Source organism: Actinia tenebrosa, unplaced genomic scaffold (assembly GCF_029948245.1).
Source record: "Actinia tenebrosa isolate PJP-AT-01 unplaced genomic scaffold, QUT_ActTen_1.0 PGA_scaffold16__25_contigs__length_10494907, whole genome shotgun sequence".
NCBI classification, from domain to species: Eukaryota; Metazoa; Cnidaria; class Anthozoa; order Actiniaria; family Actiniidae; genus Actinia; species Actinia tenebrosa.
The window spans coordinates 322,589-341,129 of NW_028292576.1; the positions used below are offsets into that span (position 1 = coordinate 322,589).

At 37.4% G+C, this 18,541-nt stretch overlaps 1 protein-coding gene across 6 annotated transcripts; it reads left to right on the top strand.

Annotated features, from left to right (window-relative positions):
• Positions 1-997: 997 nt before the first annotated feature.
• On the top strand, positions 998-13,487 carry LOC116298703 (uncharacterized). Of its 6 annotated transcripts, none has more exons than XM_089031135.1 (16): positions 998-1,136; positions 3,275-3,532; positions 3,817-3,975; positions 4,548-4,739; positions 5,511-5,708; positions 5,858-6,055; positions 6,199-6,396; positions 7,338-7,535; positions 8,300-8,497; positions 9,007-9,204; positions 10,106-10,303; positions 11,055-11,255; positions 11,515-11,715; positions 11,932-12,102; positions 12,752-12,875; positions 13,323-13,487. In XM_089031135.1, exons 2-16 carry the CDS (start codon positions 3,277-3,279, stop codon positions 13,348-13,350), a joined length of 2,718 nt encoding a protein of 905 aa, XP_088887261.1. In that variant the 5' UTR covers positions 998-1,136; positions 3,275-3,276; the 3' UTR covers positions 13,351-13,487. The 6 variants fall into 6 exon arrangements, with proteins under 6 accessions (XP_088887261.1, XP_088887263.1, XP_088887260.1 ...); XM_089031134.1 differs by lacking the exon at positions 998-1,136 and adding an exon at positions 1,935-2,083; XM_089031137.1 differs by lacking the exons at positions 998-1,136; positions 9,007-9,204 and adding an exon at positions 1,933-2,083.
• Positions 13,488-18,541: the final 5,054 nt, after the last annotated feature.

Sequence of the window (18,541 nt, forward strand, 5' to 3'; positions counted from 1 at the left end):
TTACTTTCAGCAGATAATTTTCACAGCCGACCGCATTTGATCTTAGTTTACATGGGTTATTATTGTAACTTTAAGTAAAAATAATAAAATCGGTTCGTATAATCCTCGTAGCGGTTAAACAGAATGCAATGTTTGTCCGAATCTTCAAGCTATTTTTAGAATCAGCGCTCTGCGCTATTAGATATTACGTACGCAACTTTGGTCATGATATAGGTTAATACATCAATTATCTCAGTGTCATCTTCCAGATAAGGAGTCTTTCAGATACGTTTTTCATACAGGAAGTTTCGTTATTATTCATTGAAATCCGCCCTCTTACTTGCACTTGCCAGAACACTTCACAGTTCCTTTATTGGGTTTGAGAACAATCACGTACTTTGCTCTCACCTCAAGATTTCGAGGCACGAACTGGCAAATGTCTTCTATTGCGGATAGCCAAATGAGAAAACATTGCGAACAAATTAATAGGGTTTAATGTTTCCTTCGCGTTAAGCTTCTAATGTTTCTAACATAATTTTGCTATTACAACTTTCCTATGCGCGCAATGCATTGAATTGGCTTGAACAATTTCTAACTCCAATAATTTTTATTTATAGAAATTACATGCATATGAGTATTCTATATAGTGTTATGAAGTTATTTTAGTGTTTTGGGGGGGTTTGTGGAGGCGGGGACGGAATTGCTCCGGCGTAATGGTTTTCCTTTTTAGATCACATATCATTCCCTTGTCTGAAATGGGAAGCCAAGTTGTTGCTTGATCCAGGAAATCACAAGTGCGAAAGCCTGGCAAATAATAATTTTAAAAAAGACTTGGAAGAAACGAAATCGGATATAACATCGATCATGATCATCCGATCCCCACGTACAAAAATATTCTTGACAGGAATAACTGGTTCATAATTGGCTAACTCTTTAGGGATTAATTAGGGTCACCAATGCAGTGATAGTTGAAAATTCTAGTTTATTCAAATGAGGCATTTTTTAGAAGAAAAAGTCTAAACATTTCGTCGATGGCACACCCTGAAACAGCTTCTGAGCAAATAAACTCAGGGTACGGTTAACCGCACAAGAATCGGAATTTATATAAAGATCCAGCTTGTTCTAAGCCTTCTAAAGGAGTACCTTTTCAGATAAAGGTATTTAAAAGTGTTTTTTTTTTTTTTTTTTTTTTTTTTTTTTTTTTTTGTTTTGTTTTGTTTTGTTTTGTTTTTTTTGTTTTTTTTTTGTTCGGTTTGTCGGTGTTTTTTGTTTTTTTTGCTGAAATTTGGTCATCATTAAAAGGGTAAGAGTTTTGAGGGTCCGGATGGATTATCCGAGTACCGGAAATGGCTAAAAGTACCCCTTTCCCCCCTTTCCCCATACCTTTCCCCGTCCCCATCTTCATCCCCTCCTCCCCATCCTTATCCCTATCCCCTCCTCCCCTCCTCACCCCTCCTTCCCCATGCAATTGACATCCGTTGGGATAGGATGCAATAAATGCTAGATATTACGAAAACAGTCAGCCGGTCGTCAGGGTTAGATGCTACAAAATCATTCATTTCTATTTTCAATAAATAGGTAATTTAAAATATATATAATAATAATTAAAAATATGATGGCAAAAGCTAGACTTTTTATCATCGGTGAACTTGGCTCAGAAAATACATTCCATCAACAATCCAGGAAATTTGAGACTTGTGGGTCATAAAACTTGACTTCATCTCAAAAGCCCAAAAGACTTGTTCGCCAAGACTTGCAAAATATCGTGAATACAATGAGTGCGCAGAAATTGTGCAAGTTTATCAACCAGTGGATGGGCATCTACATTTGCAGGACTTCCACCCCCTCCCCCTCCCCTTCCCTCCCTCTCTCAGTCTATGTAGATTGTTCGAAATATTTGTATATATTTCCTTAGTGTCAGGACTCAGGGCCCTTCACATACACGAGAGCATCATCATCACCCCATAAATAAACCTGGCTTCCTGTAAGCGATAGCTTTGAATGCAAGCGTTATAAGGTCAACAACGTGGCTAAAATTTAAAACAGAGTATCACAGCAGCGAGAGAGGATAGTTCTACACAACTGCTGATCATTATTACTCTAGGTGAGGCATTAGCTTTTGAAGAGTGATAATGATTTTATCGTAGAATAATTGGACCAGCTCCCACAACAAATCCATATCATTATTAGAGTTTAAGCTGTGCTATAGGAACAGTGGATCGTCTTGTATAAATTATGCTTTAGGACTTCGAGTTAATGACGAACCAAACCGTTACAAATGTTTGTGCCAGCATTGAGAAACGTAACCAATGAAATATCTCACAAGATTTTGTTACTACATAATGAACAATATCATCACTCTCATCCGTGACAAATAATGTCTTGTTGCTTTGTATCAAGAAGCAGCTATATAAATATAAATTCTTTCTGAGTTAGCTAGTGTCCCTGGTTTCGTTTGAATGTTAGACTACTTTTGCCAGACATACTGACTTGCGTATTGGGCCCAGTTACATAGAACACATGGGGTACCTAAACTATGCGCAAGTTACTTTCGATGACAAAAAAGTTAAGGTTTTTAAACATCTTTTTTTAATAAAAGCGCCATTACATGAAGCAATTTTCCTTGCAAGTTGTCTCACAACAGCGCTCTGACACAAGCTGCTAGAGTAATATGATGCTCCAGAATTACCTAGAGCATTCTAAAATTGGAGGTTTTTTTTTGTTTGTTTTTTTTCGGCAAAATTTGGTACGATTTTGACATTTTGTCAAATCACGCAATAAAAAAATGTCAAAGTCCTTGAAAAAAGGATCATTTTTTCCAATTTGAATGAATGTCAATTTTTTGACAATTTTGCAAATATTTGCTTTTCATGTCAGGAGTATAACTTTTTTTAAATGTCAAAATTCGCCAAAAAATGTCAAATATATATTTCCGGAGAGTATCTTCTGATGCTATTGCATGTAGTCTTGAGGGGGCAGTTCATTTTATTATCACTGGCACAGAAATTTCTAAGTCAAATCACTAGACCACCACTGGCACAGGGGGGGTCAGTGTTTATGCGGTGCAACGGAGACACAATCGTTGCCAAAAGTAGAAACGATCGCGAGATTGCTGCAGCTTCTCTCGCAGCATTTTTTTTTTTTTTTTTTTTTCCAAAATTGCCCTGTAGTATACATGTTGCAATGCTTCATACAACTTATGTCGCAACGCCGTTGCGAGACAAGTTGCATAGAAAATTGCTCCATGTAATCGTGCCTTTTAAGTACTAATCGTAGCTTTTGTTGTCTTCGACAGCAATGAGTAAAACACTGATCTTCTTCCTGGCTTTGTCGCTGATTGTGGTAGTTGCACAATGCAAGCATGGTGGCAGTTACAATAATGACTGGGATGATGATGGTTCAGCTTCGTTTGACGATGATGATGACGACTGGGATGACAGTGGCAGCGGATGGTCCTTTAATAGGAAAAAGGATTTCATTTTTCCTCGAAGGCACCACGTCAAGCATCAATTCAGACACTGGAATAATAATAGACAAGTTATCCATCTGAAAAGTTAGTATCGAGTATTGCATTTCGCATAAAAACGTGAGCCGATCCAGAGGAGGGTGATGGAGGGAGGGGGGGTGGGTTTCTCGTTTGCCATTGAGTTTATTTGACCTCATTGGGATTCTTGTGTTTTTATGGTGTCTGGAGATATAAATACATGTCTGACCTTGGCTATTCAGTACAAAATGGTTTGAATAGGTGTACATTCACATACACAAAAGAGTTTTTAGTATTATAGCAGTATTTTAAGTAGAGTAATTACAATTGTCTAATAAATACGTCTGTTTTAGATTGCTATATCTCTAACTGCATGAAGTGCAGAAATTACAATTGCTGGCATTGCATGCCTGGGTTCAGGCTCAAGAGACAGCCGTTTGCACTTGGCAAGAGATGTGTACCAGACTGCCCTTTTGGCAAACGAGATGCCAATGGAACGTGCCAGAATAATGGTAAATTTTAAATATTAGCCAAATCTGTAAAGAGAATTTTTCTTCCAATAACTACTAACTGGTTATCTTAGGTCAAATTTAACAAATTGACATCAGTGTTTTATGTGTCTGTCCTCTTATTGACGATAAATTGCCTCATCACATTATCAAAGTAGTGTGGATCCACGGGGCGTAGCCGAGTGTTTTTTACAATAACAAAAACGTCTTGACGTCAGCTTTATCTGTTTGTCCTCTTATTGACGATAAAAAATAACCAATCAGCGCGTGAGGAATTTGTAAGTTAATGTAACAAAATGATTTTCAGTGACATACCATGGTAAATTCCACGAAACAATTGTATTAACAAGTTGTAAAAAGGTCTTAAATAGCTGAATCAAAGCACGGCTAGTTAATCAAAATTATCTACCGGCCATGACATTTTAAAATGTTTAGGAATCCTTGTTTAAAAGTAATAAATACTTTTAGCTCGGATTTCTTGAATTACACTAGTCAACAAAATAGAGCATGCGTAGGCTCAATCTCTGTCACGTGATAATCTAGCTCCCCACCAATAAAGATACGCTTTTTTTAAGTTTGTCAAAATGTGCCTAACTGCGAGAAGTGCCAAAAGTTTCCATGGAACCGCTCATGTCTGAAGTGTAAGAATGGCTGGCACCGATTTAAGCCTCGAAACCAGATGATCGCGCAATGCGTCAGTGTTTGCCCTCGTGGTTACCGGGCAACAAATGATACACTTAATCCAACATGCCAGGAAATACCTTCTTGTGAGTAAAACATATTTATATTTTTTACTGCCGTCATCAATATTTATGACTTATTGCGCTAACACGGGCTCATATTTGTATCTAGTTGGTAATATATATATAAATATATATATAAAAACTTCAATATAGATGGTAGATCAACGATGATATAAATATATATATATGTATATATATTTGTTTGAGAAGAAAAAGTCAAGACAACATTTTTCCCGACAAGCCTGTTTCGTGAAGAGTGAAGCAATTCACGAAACAGGCTTGTCGGGAAAAATGTTGTCTTGACTTTTTCTTCTCAAACAAATATTCTGCTCTACTTCTATCGATGTATTGAGCACTATTTTACGGAAAATTGATTCACAGATTTCTTATATGTATATATATATATAGAATATAGAATAGTGATGTATATAGTAAATAAACTAAGGATAGGATTTTCACTACAGCGCTGTTTCGAGAGAGCTGCAAGGCTCTCTCTCCTCAGGTGAGGTGATTTTTAATACAAACTTACGGTCTTTATAGATATATTAGTATATATTATATATTATTATCAGTACATTATAGCGAATCTAACTGACATTACGTTCAAAGACAAAAGAACGCCTTAATCTGTACTGTTACATGGATAAAGTATTTCAACTACATCCTTACTTTTCATAAAGGTCGTGGGTTCGAGTGCAGCAGTCTAAGCTTGAATTTCTTCAAACATTCTCAGTAATTATTAGGCTCCAATTATAATCTGATATACAATCACATACTTATGGTTCTTTTACATAGTTTGCTATAACGCCCCCCGTTGCCTGAAGTGTGACAAGTTTCCATGGACCCGTTCGTGCCTCCAATGTGAGAATGGCTGGTACCGATATAAGCCTCAGTACCAGATGACAGCACGATGTCTCAAGGCTTGTCCTCGTGGATACCGGGCAAACTCTGGAACACGTAATTTTGGACCGACGTGCGAGAAAATACCATCATGTAAGTACAGCTATCCATAAAAAAACATCTTGACAGAAAACAATTTCCGTCAATACAATGATAATGATAATAATAAATAATGATCTTAATTACACTGTAGCCAGGCAGCGACAGTGAGTGTAAAATATATTTGTGGTTCCTTGCCATAGTTTGCTACAATGCTCCTCATTGTGTCAAGTGTGACAAGTTTCCATGGACCCGTTCCTGCCTCAGATGTAAGGATGGCTGGTACCGATATAAGACCCCTAATCAGATAGTCGCAAGATGCTTACAAAATTGTCCTCGTGGATACCAGGCAAACACTGACACTCGTAATTTTGGACCAACGTGCGAGAAAATACCATCATGTAAGTGCAGACATTCATAAGAAAATGTCCTGAATGAAAACATTCCGTCATATAACGATGATAATGAATAAAGAATGATTTTTATTACAGCGTAGCCAGGGCTGACAGTGTTAGTGTTATATATTAGTAGTTCTTTTTCATAGTTTGCCGTAATGCTCCTCATTGTGTCAAGTGCGACAAGTTCCCATGGACCCATTCATGCCTCCTATGTGAGAATGGCTGGTACCGATATAAGCCTCAGTACCATATGGTAGCACGGTGTCTCAAGGCTTGTCCTCGTGGATACCGGGCAAACACTGGAACACGTAATTTTGGACCTACTTGTGAGAAAATACCATCATGTAAGTACATGTTATCCATAAAAAAACATCCTGACAGAAAAAATCTCTTCATAATAATAATAATGATAATATTGTCATGATATTGCTTCTTGATAAAATATATATTTACAAGGATAGAAATGATGTTTTTTAAAACTTTTCAAAATAAAACGTTTTCGACTGTGAAAGTTATCTTCAGTATGAGGTTAATTTGAATATACAACAGTTAAGTAGTTCATGAAATCCCAGAGGGATAAAGGCTGGCGATAAAACATCGGACTTGTTTGTTTAGACTGGGCTGTCACGTGCAATCAAGAGTCCTTCAATTATTCTTCTTTTGAATAAGGATGTTTCTTTGTGAAGAATATTCCATGTGTACGAATGTTTTGGATGACTTGATAGATGACGTGCTTGTTGTGAAGTATGTAAGGGATTCTCATGTTCTGACTTACGAACTTCAAAGTTTCTCATTGTCCCACCATTGTATGTTTCCCCGCATGAACATTCAGCTTTATAGATGACAGATGATTGATGTTTATTGGAGTCTTTTAATTTGAATAGGCTCTTGATTTTCCTAGTTTGCCAAAGGATAATGAACATAAACTTTCCGTCAGTAAACTGGGTTAAGAAACGTCGGTAAGGTGTTCGTTGTCTGTGCAATAGGGAAGTTTAATAAACTTTCTTAGTTCCTTTCATCAAAAAGATAGCCTGGAATTATCTTTTCTTCCTCGCCTTGTTTCTGTAGAAAGCTGTCGATGGTAAATTGAATGAAACGTTTCGAATATCCAGCTTGTAGAAATGCCGGTTTATTGATCTGTTTTACATCAGAGTCAAAGTCAGTGGAGATGCGTTTCACTGTAGAATATATATATATGATAATGATAATGTTGACAAATGATGTTAAATAACGTAGCCAGGGCTGAGCTAGTTAGTGTAAAACATATTTGTGGTTCTTTACATAGTTTGCTATAACGCCCCACGTTGCCTGAAGTGTGACAAGTTTCCATGGACCCGTTCGTGCCTCCAATGTGAGAATGGCTGGTACCGATATAAGCCTCAGTACCAGATGATAGCACGGTGTCTCAAGGCTTGTCCTCGTGGATACCGGGCAAACACTGGAACGCGTAATTTTGGACCGACGTGCGAGAAAATACCATCATGTAAGAGCAGATATTCATAAGAAAATTTCATAACAAAACAATTAATTTTCGTCATAATAATAGAGAGTTTAAGATTCTCGTTTACGGCAAACGTGAAACGTCAGTTGACCAAGGGCGCTACTGCTGTGACCAACGGTCCAATCGTACGTAACGAACTACTGTATCCTATACCTGTCTCGTGACCGCTTACGCAAGCGTACGCGTCGGTTAATAAGTTAATAAGTTAATCCAAATCCCCTAGAATAACCAAGAATGAACAGGGGTAGGAAAAGAAAGGCCAATCTATTGTTCTCTCGTCTGCTCGTGTAATAGGATTAAAGTGAAAGGTACGGTGGCAATTTGTTTACTCAGCGATGACAGATGTGTAACCAACGAAACCTAACGAACCAACTTCGGATCTAGCCGAACTGGCCTCGCCGAAACTCGAACTCCGACTTACTTGTCAACTTACGGTTTTGCTGTGGCTGTAAATTAGAGCGCCCTTGGTTGACCATTAAAAAATTATTTGAAATTAGTGAAAAGGAATCGCAAAAGTCTCCAAGTAGTAGATAAACAAAAGAATACTTGTCTTTATCGAGAAAGTTTGCAAAAGGTAAAGTGAAATATAGGCAAACGAGGAAAACGTGGTCACGTTTGCAGTTTGCGGGAAGGAAAAACGGGAATCTTAATCTGCCTAATAATGATAATGTTGACGAATGATGTTAAATAACGTAGTCAGGGCTGAGCTAGTGAGTGTAAAATATATTTGTGGTTCTTTTACATAGTTTGCTATAACGCCCCCCGTTGCCTGAAGTGTGACAAGTTCCCATGGACCCGTTCGTGCCTCCAATGTGAGAATGGCTGGTACCGATATAAGCCTCAGTACCAGATGATAGCACGGTGTCTCAAGGCTTGTCCTCGTGGATACCGGGCAAACTCTGGAACACGTAATTTTGGACCGACGTGCGAGAAAATACCATCATGTAAGTGCAGATATGATAGAGCGGTGTTGGTATGAGTAGGAAACAAAAAGGCAAATTCGTAGTTGTACCGTATATTACCGTAGCAGTAACTACGCGTTGCGATTGGATAAATTACTGCAAGACAATCATATGGGACGACGTTGAAATTGGGTGAATAAATGGAAGAAAGATATAAATAGAGCGGTTTTGGTATGATAAGGAAAACAATACGACAAATTCGTAGTCGTATCGCATATTCCCGTAGCCGTAACTACGCGATGCGATTGGTGGAATAACGAGGACACGATCGGAACACATTGCAATCTAATGGATTACTGGAAAACAACGGGATGCCATTTCAGTATTACGGCATGTCGTACCTTGTACTAGCTATAAGTCAGTACCGTATGTTTCTCATTCATACGAAAACTGCTCTTTAAACGTTGCGTTGCTAGAGCACTACCTTCATATGTCATCTTAATTGATCAAAGCATATCGTGAGTGAATGTGTTGTTGGTTCTTTATCGTAGTTTGCTTTAATGCTCCTCATTGTGTCAAGTGTGCTAGCTTCCCAAGGACCAGTTCTTGCCTCACATGTGAGAATGGCTGGTACCGTTACAAGCCTCATAACCAGGTGATTGCAAGATGTGTCAAGACCTGTCCTCGTGGATACCAGACAAACACTGGCGCTCTTAATTTGGGATCAACATGCGAGAGAATCCCCTCTTGTAAGATACTTTTTTAAATGCTATTACGAAAATCAGAGACCTTTAATAGGAAATTTAGGCTTTTATTTAAGAAATATGAGGCTCGCCAGCATGTAATATAAATGCGTGAGCATGAGAGAAGCAAGCTTAGGAACACAAGGCGTAGCTGAGTGTTAGCTAGTGTTTCTCCTGCTTTGCATAGTGCTCCTAATTTATATGTATTATTATTTTTATTATTATTATTATTAGTAGTAGTAGTAGTAGTAGTAGTAGTAGTAGTAGTAGTAGTAGTAGTAGTAGTAGTAGTAGTAGTAGTAGTAGTAGTAGTAGTAGTAGTAGTAGTAGTAGTAGTAGTAGTAGTAGTAGTATTATCATTATTTTGTGCTAGTCCAATGATTGCATTATTCAAGTCTCGAGTGTAAAAAGAACGTCGAACATTCAAATGTATTTTTAAAGGTGCCGCTAGTGTTATTCATATATGGACCTTTTCGGTTTGGGCATAATGTTTTCCCATTTTTTCAGACCACGAGTCATTTCCAAGAGTATCATTTCTTTATTTAACAGTTGTGCATGAGAAGACACATGAATATGGATACCACTCAAACAAATAATCTTTTCTCGACGGAATGACAAGTGGTCTAAAATGGGAAAACATTCAGCCGATGTTGAATAGCTGTCATTGCGTTAATCGAGTGTTATTTATTTAAACATGAAGAGAAAAGTATTATATACGCTTGGCCGGACTAGAACACATGTCCTTGATATTCTAGTTCGATGTGTTAACCTCCATAATCTAAAAAGCAACCACGCTGCAAATGCAACCGGACAATGAAATATAAGGCAACTGTGAAAATATCTCAGGGGCGATATTTTATTTAAAAAATTAAAGTTGTTATTTATATGTCTAATCTTCTGTTGCCAGTTTGCCATGAACTTAGTCACTGTGATGAGTGCCCGGGGTTCCCATGGCCTCGCTCCTGTAGAAGATGCGAGACAAGCTGGTACCGATACAAGCCACCCTACCATAAAACAATAAGATGTATTAGAACCTGTCCTCGTGGTTACCAGGCAACTAACGGCACACGCAAATTTGGACCCACCTGCAAGAGAATACCTTCATGTACGTGGAGTGTAGGACTGGTCTATCATTATTATAGTCCCCTTCATAGTTCCCTGCGCTATCTTGAGAGGTAGCCGTACCTTTGCACATCAAAGCGAGACGAACGGTGAGCTTGCAATGATAGAGACAGGAATAATTGTCCAATGTGTTAAAAAAGGTTCGTCTCGCTTCGATGCAAAGGCACGGCTACATTTCAACATGGAGCAGGGAACTGTGAAAGGGAGTATTGGTGGACGTAATGGTTTATAAACTTTGCCATTGTAATACTAAAGTACCAGCCATTTTTAATAATAGATTTTGTAATTTGCTTTATTGATTGTCCGAAACATTTTTGGTTGACTGATTTAAGTACTATCAACTCAAGCATATTTCGTCATTGTACGTTCACCTATGAATAATATTTGTAGTGGGACGCCAATGTCGTAATTTGTCGATTGCCATTTAATTAATTGAAAAAAATCTTTTTGATAACTCGGTAAAGCAAACAGACAAAACCTGCTTTCCCAATAGCTGACAAACAAATATAAAAAGAAGATTTCTTGAAGGGGAATAGGGAGAGCTGGGGCTGCCTTGTTGTCTCAGATTGTTGGGGTACATGTAACGCTGTAGCCGACATGTTGGTATAGGAAAGATATGGCCTTCAGGTTCCTTTTAGTAATGTCAACTAACCAAAATTGCTGGCTACATCACTTGCTATCTGAGAAGGGTGGGGCACAGTTGAGTAAATGTTCTGTTTCGTTTATATTTAAAGTTTGCTCACGACTTCGTCACTGTAAAGAATGTCCTGATACATTTCCATTACCTCGGTCCTGTAAAAAATGCAAGGATGGATGGTATCGATACATAGCTCCTTATCAACTGACTGCAAAATGTATCAAAAAATGCCCTCGTGGTTACCAGGTGACCAATGGAACAAGTGACACTGGACCAACGTGCGAAGAAATCCAACAATGTAAGAAATAGTTCACATTAGGTAACCGTCCTTGTGCATCGAAGCGAGAACGGCGTTCATTTTGCAATGGTAGAGACCTTTTTTAACACCTTAAAAAAATATTCACTTGTCTCTATCATTTGCAAGTACTTCATCTTCGATGCCCAGGCACATTTACCTTTCTATAAGGCGAACTAGTTTGAGTTACATTGTATGGAAAACTGCAATTTGAGAAGATACATGTTTGCACGCTAAGTAACAAAATCCTTTCTACTTGTAGTTTGTCACGATATCCCTCACTGTAAAGATTGCCAAGGACCTTTCTGGCCTTCCTCTTGTGACCGATGTGAGGAGGGCTGGTACCGATATGAGAATCCTCCGAGTCAAATATCGGCCACTTGCGTCCAAGATTGTCCATTAGGTTTCCAAGCAACTAACAGCACGGGTTTATTGGGGCCGACTTGCGAGAAAAGTCAATCAAGTATGTAAATAGACGTCTTACCTATACGACGGCCATTTTCAGTTGGATTGTTTTAATTAAGACGCTGGGGAAACTACTACAAAGTACATAAATATAGAAAGCAAAGCTCTCAGGCTGTCTTTTTTTGTAATTTCACGCTTTACAATAAGAAGCACATCTGAAAAGAATTTGCGATTTGCTTGTATTTGGAACGATACGTGTTTTCTCTTACTATAGAATGTCCTTTCATGCCTGGTTGCGAAAGCTGTCCGAAAACCAATGTCTGTCTCAAGTGTGAAGCAAACATGATTGTGTTTGAAGGCATAGTTGAATCGAAGTGCGTGTACAAGTGCCCCAAAGGTTTTGATCAAAGTTTCAAAAATGGAGTAAGTGTATGTGTGGCCGAAGGTAAGCATTATTATCGTCCTTTCTCGTCGTGCTTATTCTAACACTTCTCTTATTGAAAGTTCTTCCAATCCCCCGTGCTTTTTAATTGTACACAGCACGCACGCGCAATTTCTATTTCTTCAGGAAACTGATGTTGATCTGTTAAGGAAAAAAGAGAGTGAGAGAGAGAAGATAGAGAGAGCAATAGAAAGAGAGATTCGGATCTTCAGAACGTTCCGTCATTGTAACGCAAATATATGGCAATGAAAACAACAACATCAGAAGCTTCAAAAATATGACACACCAACATAAGAGGGAATGTTCCCTTTGGGAAATACTTATAACACGGCACATGTTCCTAGGTGTTTTTTATAAGATTTCAAATGGAAGCAATTTAGACTCGAAATAAAGACTGATAACGTAAAAAAATATGTGGTATAAATATGGTCATAAACCTTCATCGTTGTAAAGATAGAATAAATGAGAATTTGCAGGGGGGGACACAACAACAACAACAACAACAACAACAACCAAACAAACAAAAAGGACCAAACGAAACAAAACCAAACCAAAAAAGAAGATATGCAAACGATTATCGAATAAGGAAAAGAACCTGAAGCGCCATAATGATCACAATGTTTAAAGAAAATACATCGATATTTTCTTGCAGAAGGCTGTTTTGACAAGCTGTGTTTCACGTGTAAGAAAGGCTGGTATAAACTACCGCACCAAAGAAGAGTATGTCACAGAGACTGCCCATCATGGATACTTCAAATATCTTGGAAGCTGTATAAGTAAGCCCTGCACGTTATCTTGCCTTGTAGAGTATGTATTATCACGAAACGGGTCCTTGGAAAAGGGGGGGGGGGGGAGGGGAGTTGGGAATGGCTAGGTGGATCGAGTGGTAGCTAGATATCTCTTGAAGTTTAAAAATACTGAAAAAGACACCCTCCAGTTTTGAATTATCTATTATATGTTCGCTTTTAAGAATGTCCTTGGATTTTCACAGTGTTTTAATTGTTTAAGTTTTCATTTTGTTTACTTTATGAATATGTATATATGACGTATGTAATATAAATTTAGATACTGCGTAAAGGCGGAGCTCCCAATTGGCACATATTGAGTAGTATATCGAGAGATGTTTGCGACTTCATGTTTAGAAGAAATGGCATAATTCGAATGTTTAACTTGGAATAAAACAAACTTTCAATTAATGGAAAGTTTCTGTTTTATTTTCCCAGAATGCATATCAGGCTGCACGAAGTGTAAGAATGTCTTCAAGTGCGAGAAGTGTGACAGTGGTATGGCTAAACTCACTAGTAGTTTAGGTTTTGGCGAGCGATGTGTGCTTGGCTGTCCCCGTGGATATACAAGGGAACTGGTTAACAACACTTCTTATGAATGTCGAAAAGGTACCAACGCATACAGTCAATTCAAAAAACGTTGTCGTCGACCGGCTCAAGTCTACGCGACTGGACCGAAAGGAATATGGGTAAAAATCACTGAAGCGGTTTAAATATTCGTTCTGAATAAATTGTTCCTGCTAAGTAATAAGATAATAATGGCGAGAAACAATCCATTAAATGCATGTCTTTGGGTTTAAGGAAACAAAAACAAAGTACTTATTATTCAGTTCACAATTTCGAATATATGAAGGCATTTAAAAAACGTCTCCTTCAACACTTTCCGGTCGCCTACGAAGGTTCGTGCTGTAAACCAGGCATAACTAGTCAGATAAAATTATGGAGTCAATTCGGCTTCAATGATTACTACCCAGAGTTCCTTTCGGTCCAGTCGCGTAGGCTTGAGTTGGTCGACGACAACATTTTTTGAATTGACTGTATGCATATTTCACAACAGTTGTCAGGACCCAAAGGCAATACGTGATATTGTCAATCGATAGGAATTAAGTCATTGCAAAGTCCAAGAATGAGTTGGAGAAGGACTTGTTTCTTATGACCATTCATTCTCGTCAAGAACATGGATGATATAATTGATATGAGCTATCCAGTGTTATTCATCTTAAAGGCCTCGATTGTTTGTATTAAGTCGGAATACCCATAATTCATTTCCGTCTTGGAGTAACCTAATGCTTGCCTCCGACAAGCTTTTTTTGAAATTGGTTTATTAAGTTTTAACATTAAAAATGCTAGTCGTAAATGTTTTCCGGTTTTGCCATATAAGTTGGTTTATTTTCCATATAAACATCAGTATACTCTTGTCTTCTGTACACATTAATATGCAAATCGTGAAGAACTCGAAGGTTGGACTGTAACATGATACATGACCCTACCCCCTTAAATCAAGCAGTTGTTTGAAAAAAAAACGACAAAAGAGCACCACAATATTAGTAAGAAGGCGAAGGACTCAGCTCAAAACGTCGACTATGGTGGAAATGATAATAACATCGAACCTATCTGATTTGTGCCGTATTCATAGTGTGCAGAGACAAAAACTGCGAGAACTGTGAAAGCGTCAGTTACCATGGTGCTTACCACTGCGACTATTGCAAGCCTGGCTTCCACAAGATTCATCGAAATCTTCGTGATAAATGCGTGGGCAAGTGTCCCTCGGGATACTCTCCCGAGAAGGATGTCATCGAGGGCAGCGTCTGTAGGAAAGGTACATGGAAATTATGAATCATCTTTATTTTAAATTCGCATGTATTTTTTATGAATTCGTAAAAGGCTTGTGCATCACACATGGGGGAATCCAGGATTTTGAATAGAGGGATCACAAAATCAAGGGGCAACTTTAATTTTTAACAATTTACAATATTCAATGTTTTTACTAACCGCTGGTAGTCCAAACTAAAAGGTGCGCGGGGTGATCTTATTTGGAGAGACTTGAGTCGTATTCCACTTTATTTTTTCCTTTTTTTTTACAACAAAAAACCATGCGCTTTCATCTCTTCGAGTGTGACCTCGCCTGCCTCCCAGGCCACCGTGTGGCGCACCACAGGAACCCCATCTATGTTTTACAATAATCAAAATTTTATAATAACGACAAAATATAGTTCCTTTTTAAGCTCCAACATATTGGTATTTTTATAAATTAAAGAAAACTTATATAAATGATAAAATATCTAGCAACCAAAATAAAAATTATATATAGAGAATAAATATTTTATACAATATGTAATAACAATAACAATGCAAAAATGGATACGAGGGCACAACAGAGCGAGGCTCCAAATGACGCGCAGCAGTGAAACAAAAATTGATACAGAAGGAAAGATAAACTAAAACTAATTACTAAATGATACACGTTATCGCGACGATAAAATCTTCAAATGCATCACAAGTCAAAGCAATTTTCAACTGTTTGTTTATGCTTAAGAATACAAAAATCACTATACCTACTAACACTGGGTGCAGGTGAACAGAAAGCATTCCATCGATGCTGCAAAGTAATCATGGCCAAAGTATTATTCAAATTTATGCCTTGTAGCCTCAACTGAAGGCTTTTTCTTCGACAGGGAACTCCTTGTAAGGGAAAGGACTCAACCAGAATAAAACATTGTATTTTTGCTTTTGCTTAGACCGTGGCGTCCAGCCTACGTTGAATCCCATCCCCCGGGGGGGGGGGGGGTACTACCACCCCAACTTGGGTAGGGGTGTGCCGCCAGGACCTCAAAACCCTGACCCTATCCCAGACCTAAAATTTTGATTTTACATACCCTACCCCAGACTAAAACTAAGAAGTATACACCCTATCCCAGACTAAAAGACGGAAAATACGGTTTTACAATCGATTGCAATTAATATTTACTAACATTTTTATTGTTTTTGGTCGGCAGAAAACGTAGCTTATTCGCCAGACAAAAACGACCAAATCGTTAACCCTATCCCAGACTAAAGTGATACCCTATCCCAGACAAAATGTCGAAAAATGATACCCTACCCCAGACCCAAAAGCCGAAAAACCATACCCTATAGGGCGGCACATACCCGTATAGCAAATATAGGGGAGTACCCCATCCCTCCCCCCCCGGGATCCCATCCCAACGATGACAACTAAAGAAGTGCCAACTCCTATTATTTGCTTTACAGAACCTGACGTCGAATCTACGTTGAATCCCAGCACAGATGATGTGCCAACTACGTATCTCATTAGATCCCAGCCTCCTCCTTGAAGAGATAAAGTTCTTGGTTGTGAAAACTTTGTAGATAGTCAGCAGAACAAAGAGTTATATTACTTACAACTTACGTTACAAAAAGGCAGTCCACTCTTATAACATAGTCTTGGTAATCTTCAACATTTTCTAAAACAAAATTAACAAAATGTTTATGAAATAATGGCATTGGATTCCAACACGGCCATTATAAAAAACAGTATTTAGTTAAGACTTTATTGAAATATTTTAATATCAATGTATTTTCTAATAGTGATTTTAACGTGATTAAATTTTTTTTTAAATTCAACCACATATATCAGTAGTTGCAACAACCAGGTAGAGTGAAGTCATTAAACCCCTTGTGGAATAGATATTGGACTAATCCACATTAGTAGATCCATTGTTTTCTTTTGTGTCTATTTGACTATTACGCGTTGAGTAGCATCATCATGAAAGCTGGTAAGCAAAAATCGATGCTTCTTTTACTTAACCGCGATCTTTTGGTTATCCATATTAAGAGTTTTTTTTGTATAGAGTATTTTTACCGCAATGAAAGTAATAAAATAGATAAGCTTACTTTGTTAGCAGCAAAACAGAAAATAAGCTGGACATAAGATATACGTCGTTCTAGAGCTTGATCTGAGAGCTTGAACTCAACTATTGAATCTTTTTTTTTTTTTTTCCAGGCCCTAGAAACAACGAAACCAAACTGGCGTTAACTAAGCTAATAATTCATTCATTAAAATATTTTCATTCACATTCAGAACTTCTAAAACGAAAAGCATAAAAATTTAGTATCGATTTTTGCTTACCATATAGCTTTCATGACGATGACGTTTTGTCCTGAAAAAGTCCGGAAATCTCCAAAAATTCAAGTTAAATGAAAGACATCCATTGTAATTTTCATTAAATCTGCTATCGTGTTGAATTATCTGTAGTTATCTTTCATTTTTCAAAGAAAAACCAACCAAAAAAGCAAAAAAATGTCGACCATAGAGGACTGTGGAAGGAATTTTCAAGAACAAAACTAGCCCTGTGGGGTCAGTGGCTGGTGGTGTGTCGTGTACAGGTTACAAAAATCCTGTGCGGGAGAGTAGTAAGGTCGAAATTCGTTCTCGCCCGAGTGCTACGCAGGTAAGAACCTTGACATAACGTGGCAGAAAAGTTTCTGCAAGCGATACATTTTCTGCACGAAAAATTCGGTCATAGAAACATTGGAGGAAGAGCCAAAAGAGTTTAAGTAAATGAATCCCCAATACTAATATTAGGGATCATTTTGATCAAGTTTTTTGTGGAGGCCGAGGTTTAAAAGACGATGAAATCGTGGTTTAAAGTGAGTTGTTTGTTCAAATATGGCGACTGTAGTTTCCTCCATTGTCAGAGTACATATACATAATATCAACATCAGATACCATAGGGAAATTATATAAGGAAAACACGTGCGCGCGCGAAAAAAATGTTCTAGTGCATTTTTTAATGAATCTTCTTTACCCTTTCGCATTATGGAGGACATTACCTTGATCTCGAATTTAAAAAATAGATTTTTTTTTTATTTTTCCGATTTTATTTTCACAATTCACTTTAATCTAAATTGGGCTCCCTGTGGCCTAATATGCTGGGAATTACTACAAAAATATTCTTTGTGCTACGAATAATAAATAATTAATAAATAAATAATAAAATAATAATAATGTTATGAAGATTTTAGACTATAGATATTCCGTGATGTTTCTTTATTTTGAATGAGTTTTACTCCCATCTCAACCATCACCCACAACTACTAATGCTTTACCATATCGACCCAAAGGAAGGTAATAAAAATCTATGACTTTAACAGAGCTTTGTAATCGGAGATGTTTCCATGACATTGTCGACTAACTACGATTTTGTAACTCAGTTACAGAATCTCTCAATTAGCAAGGTTTTTTTATTAAATAAAAAAAAGATGCCAGAAAATAGGTAGAAGCTAAATAAGAGATTATATTTTAAGATTAGAAAGACTTTTGAGATTTTCCAGAGGGGCCCTGTAAACAATAAATATATAATAAACAATAAAAAAATTTAAAATTTAAGTATAAATTAGAATAAATATGAATATTTCAAACATTATTATGACTAGTAAAATTTGATATAATTATAGTTATTAAAAATTTATCAAAATATTAGATACCTAAAAAATGCAATATCAAACGATGTTTGAATGTAGTTAAGGATGTGATCTCCTTTATCTTCTTCATTAGTTCATTAAATTCTAGAGTCCCAGAATATCTAAATGTTTGCTTACCAAGGGTTAACCTTGGCAGGGGGAGATGTAAGTCCCTTTTCCTTCTAGTATTATATGAG

Excerpts from the sequence above, each read along its gene's own strand:
- LOC116298703 (XM_089031135.1), top strand. The coding sequence starts at position 3,277 with ATGAGTAAAACACTGATCTTCTTCCTGGCTTTGTCGCTGATTGTGGTA. Across the intron at positions 7,536-8,299 it reads GTGCGAGAAAATACCATCAT|TTTGCTATAACGCCCCCCGT; the intron begins GTAAGAGCAGAT and ends TCTTTTACATAG. Across the intron at positions 9,205-10,105 it reads ATGCGAGAGAATCCCCTCTT|TTTGCCATGAACTTAGTCAC; the intron begins GTAAGATACTTT and ends TTCTGTTGCCAG.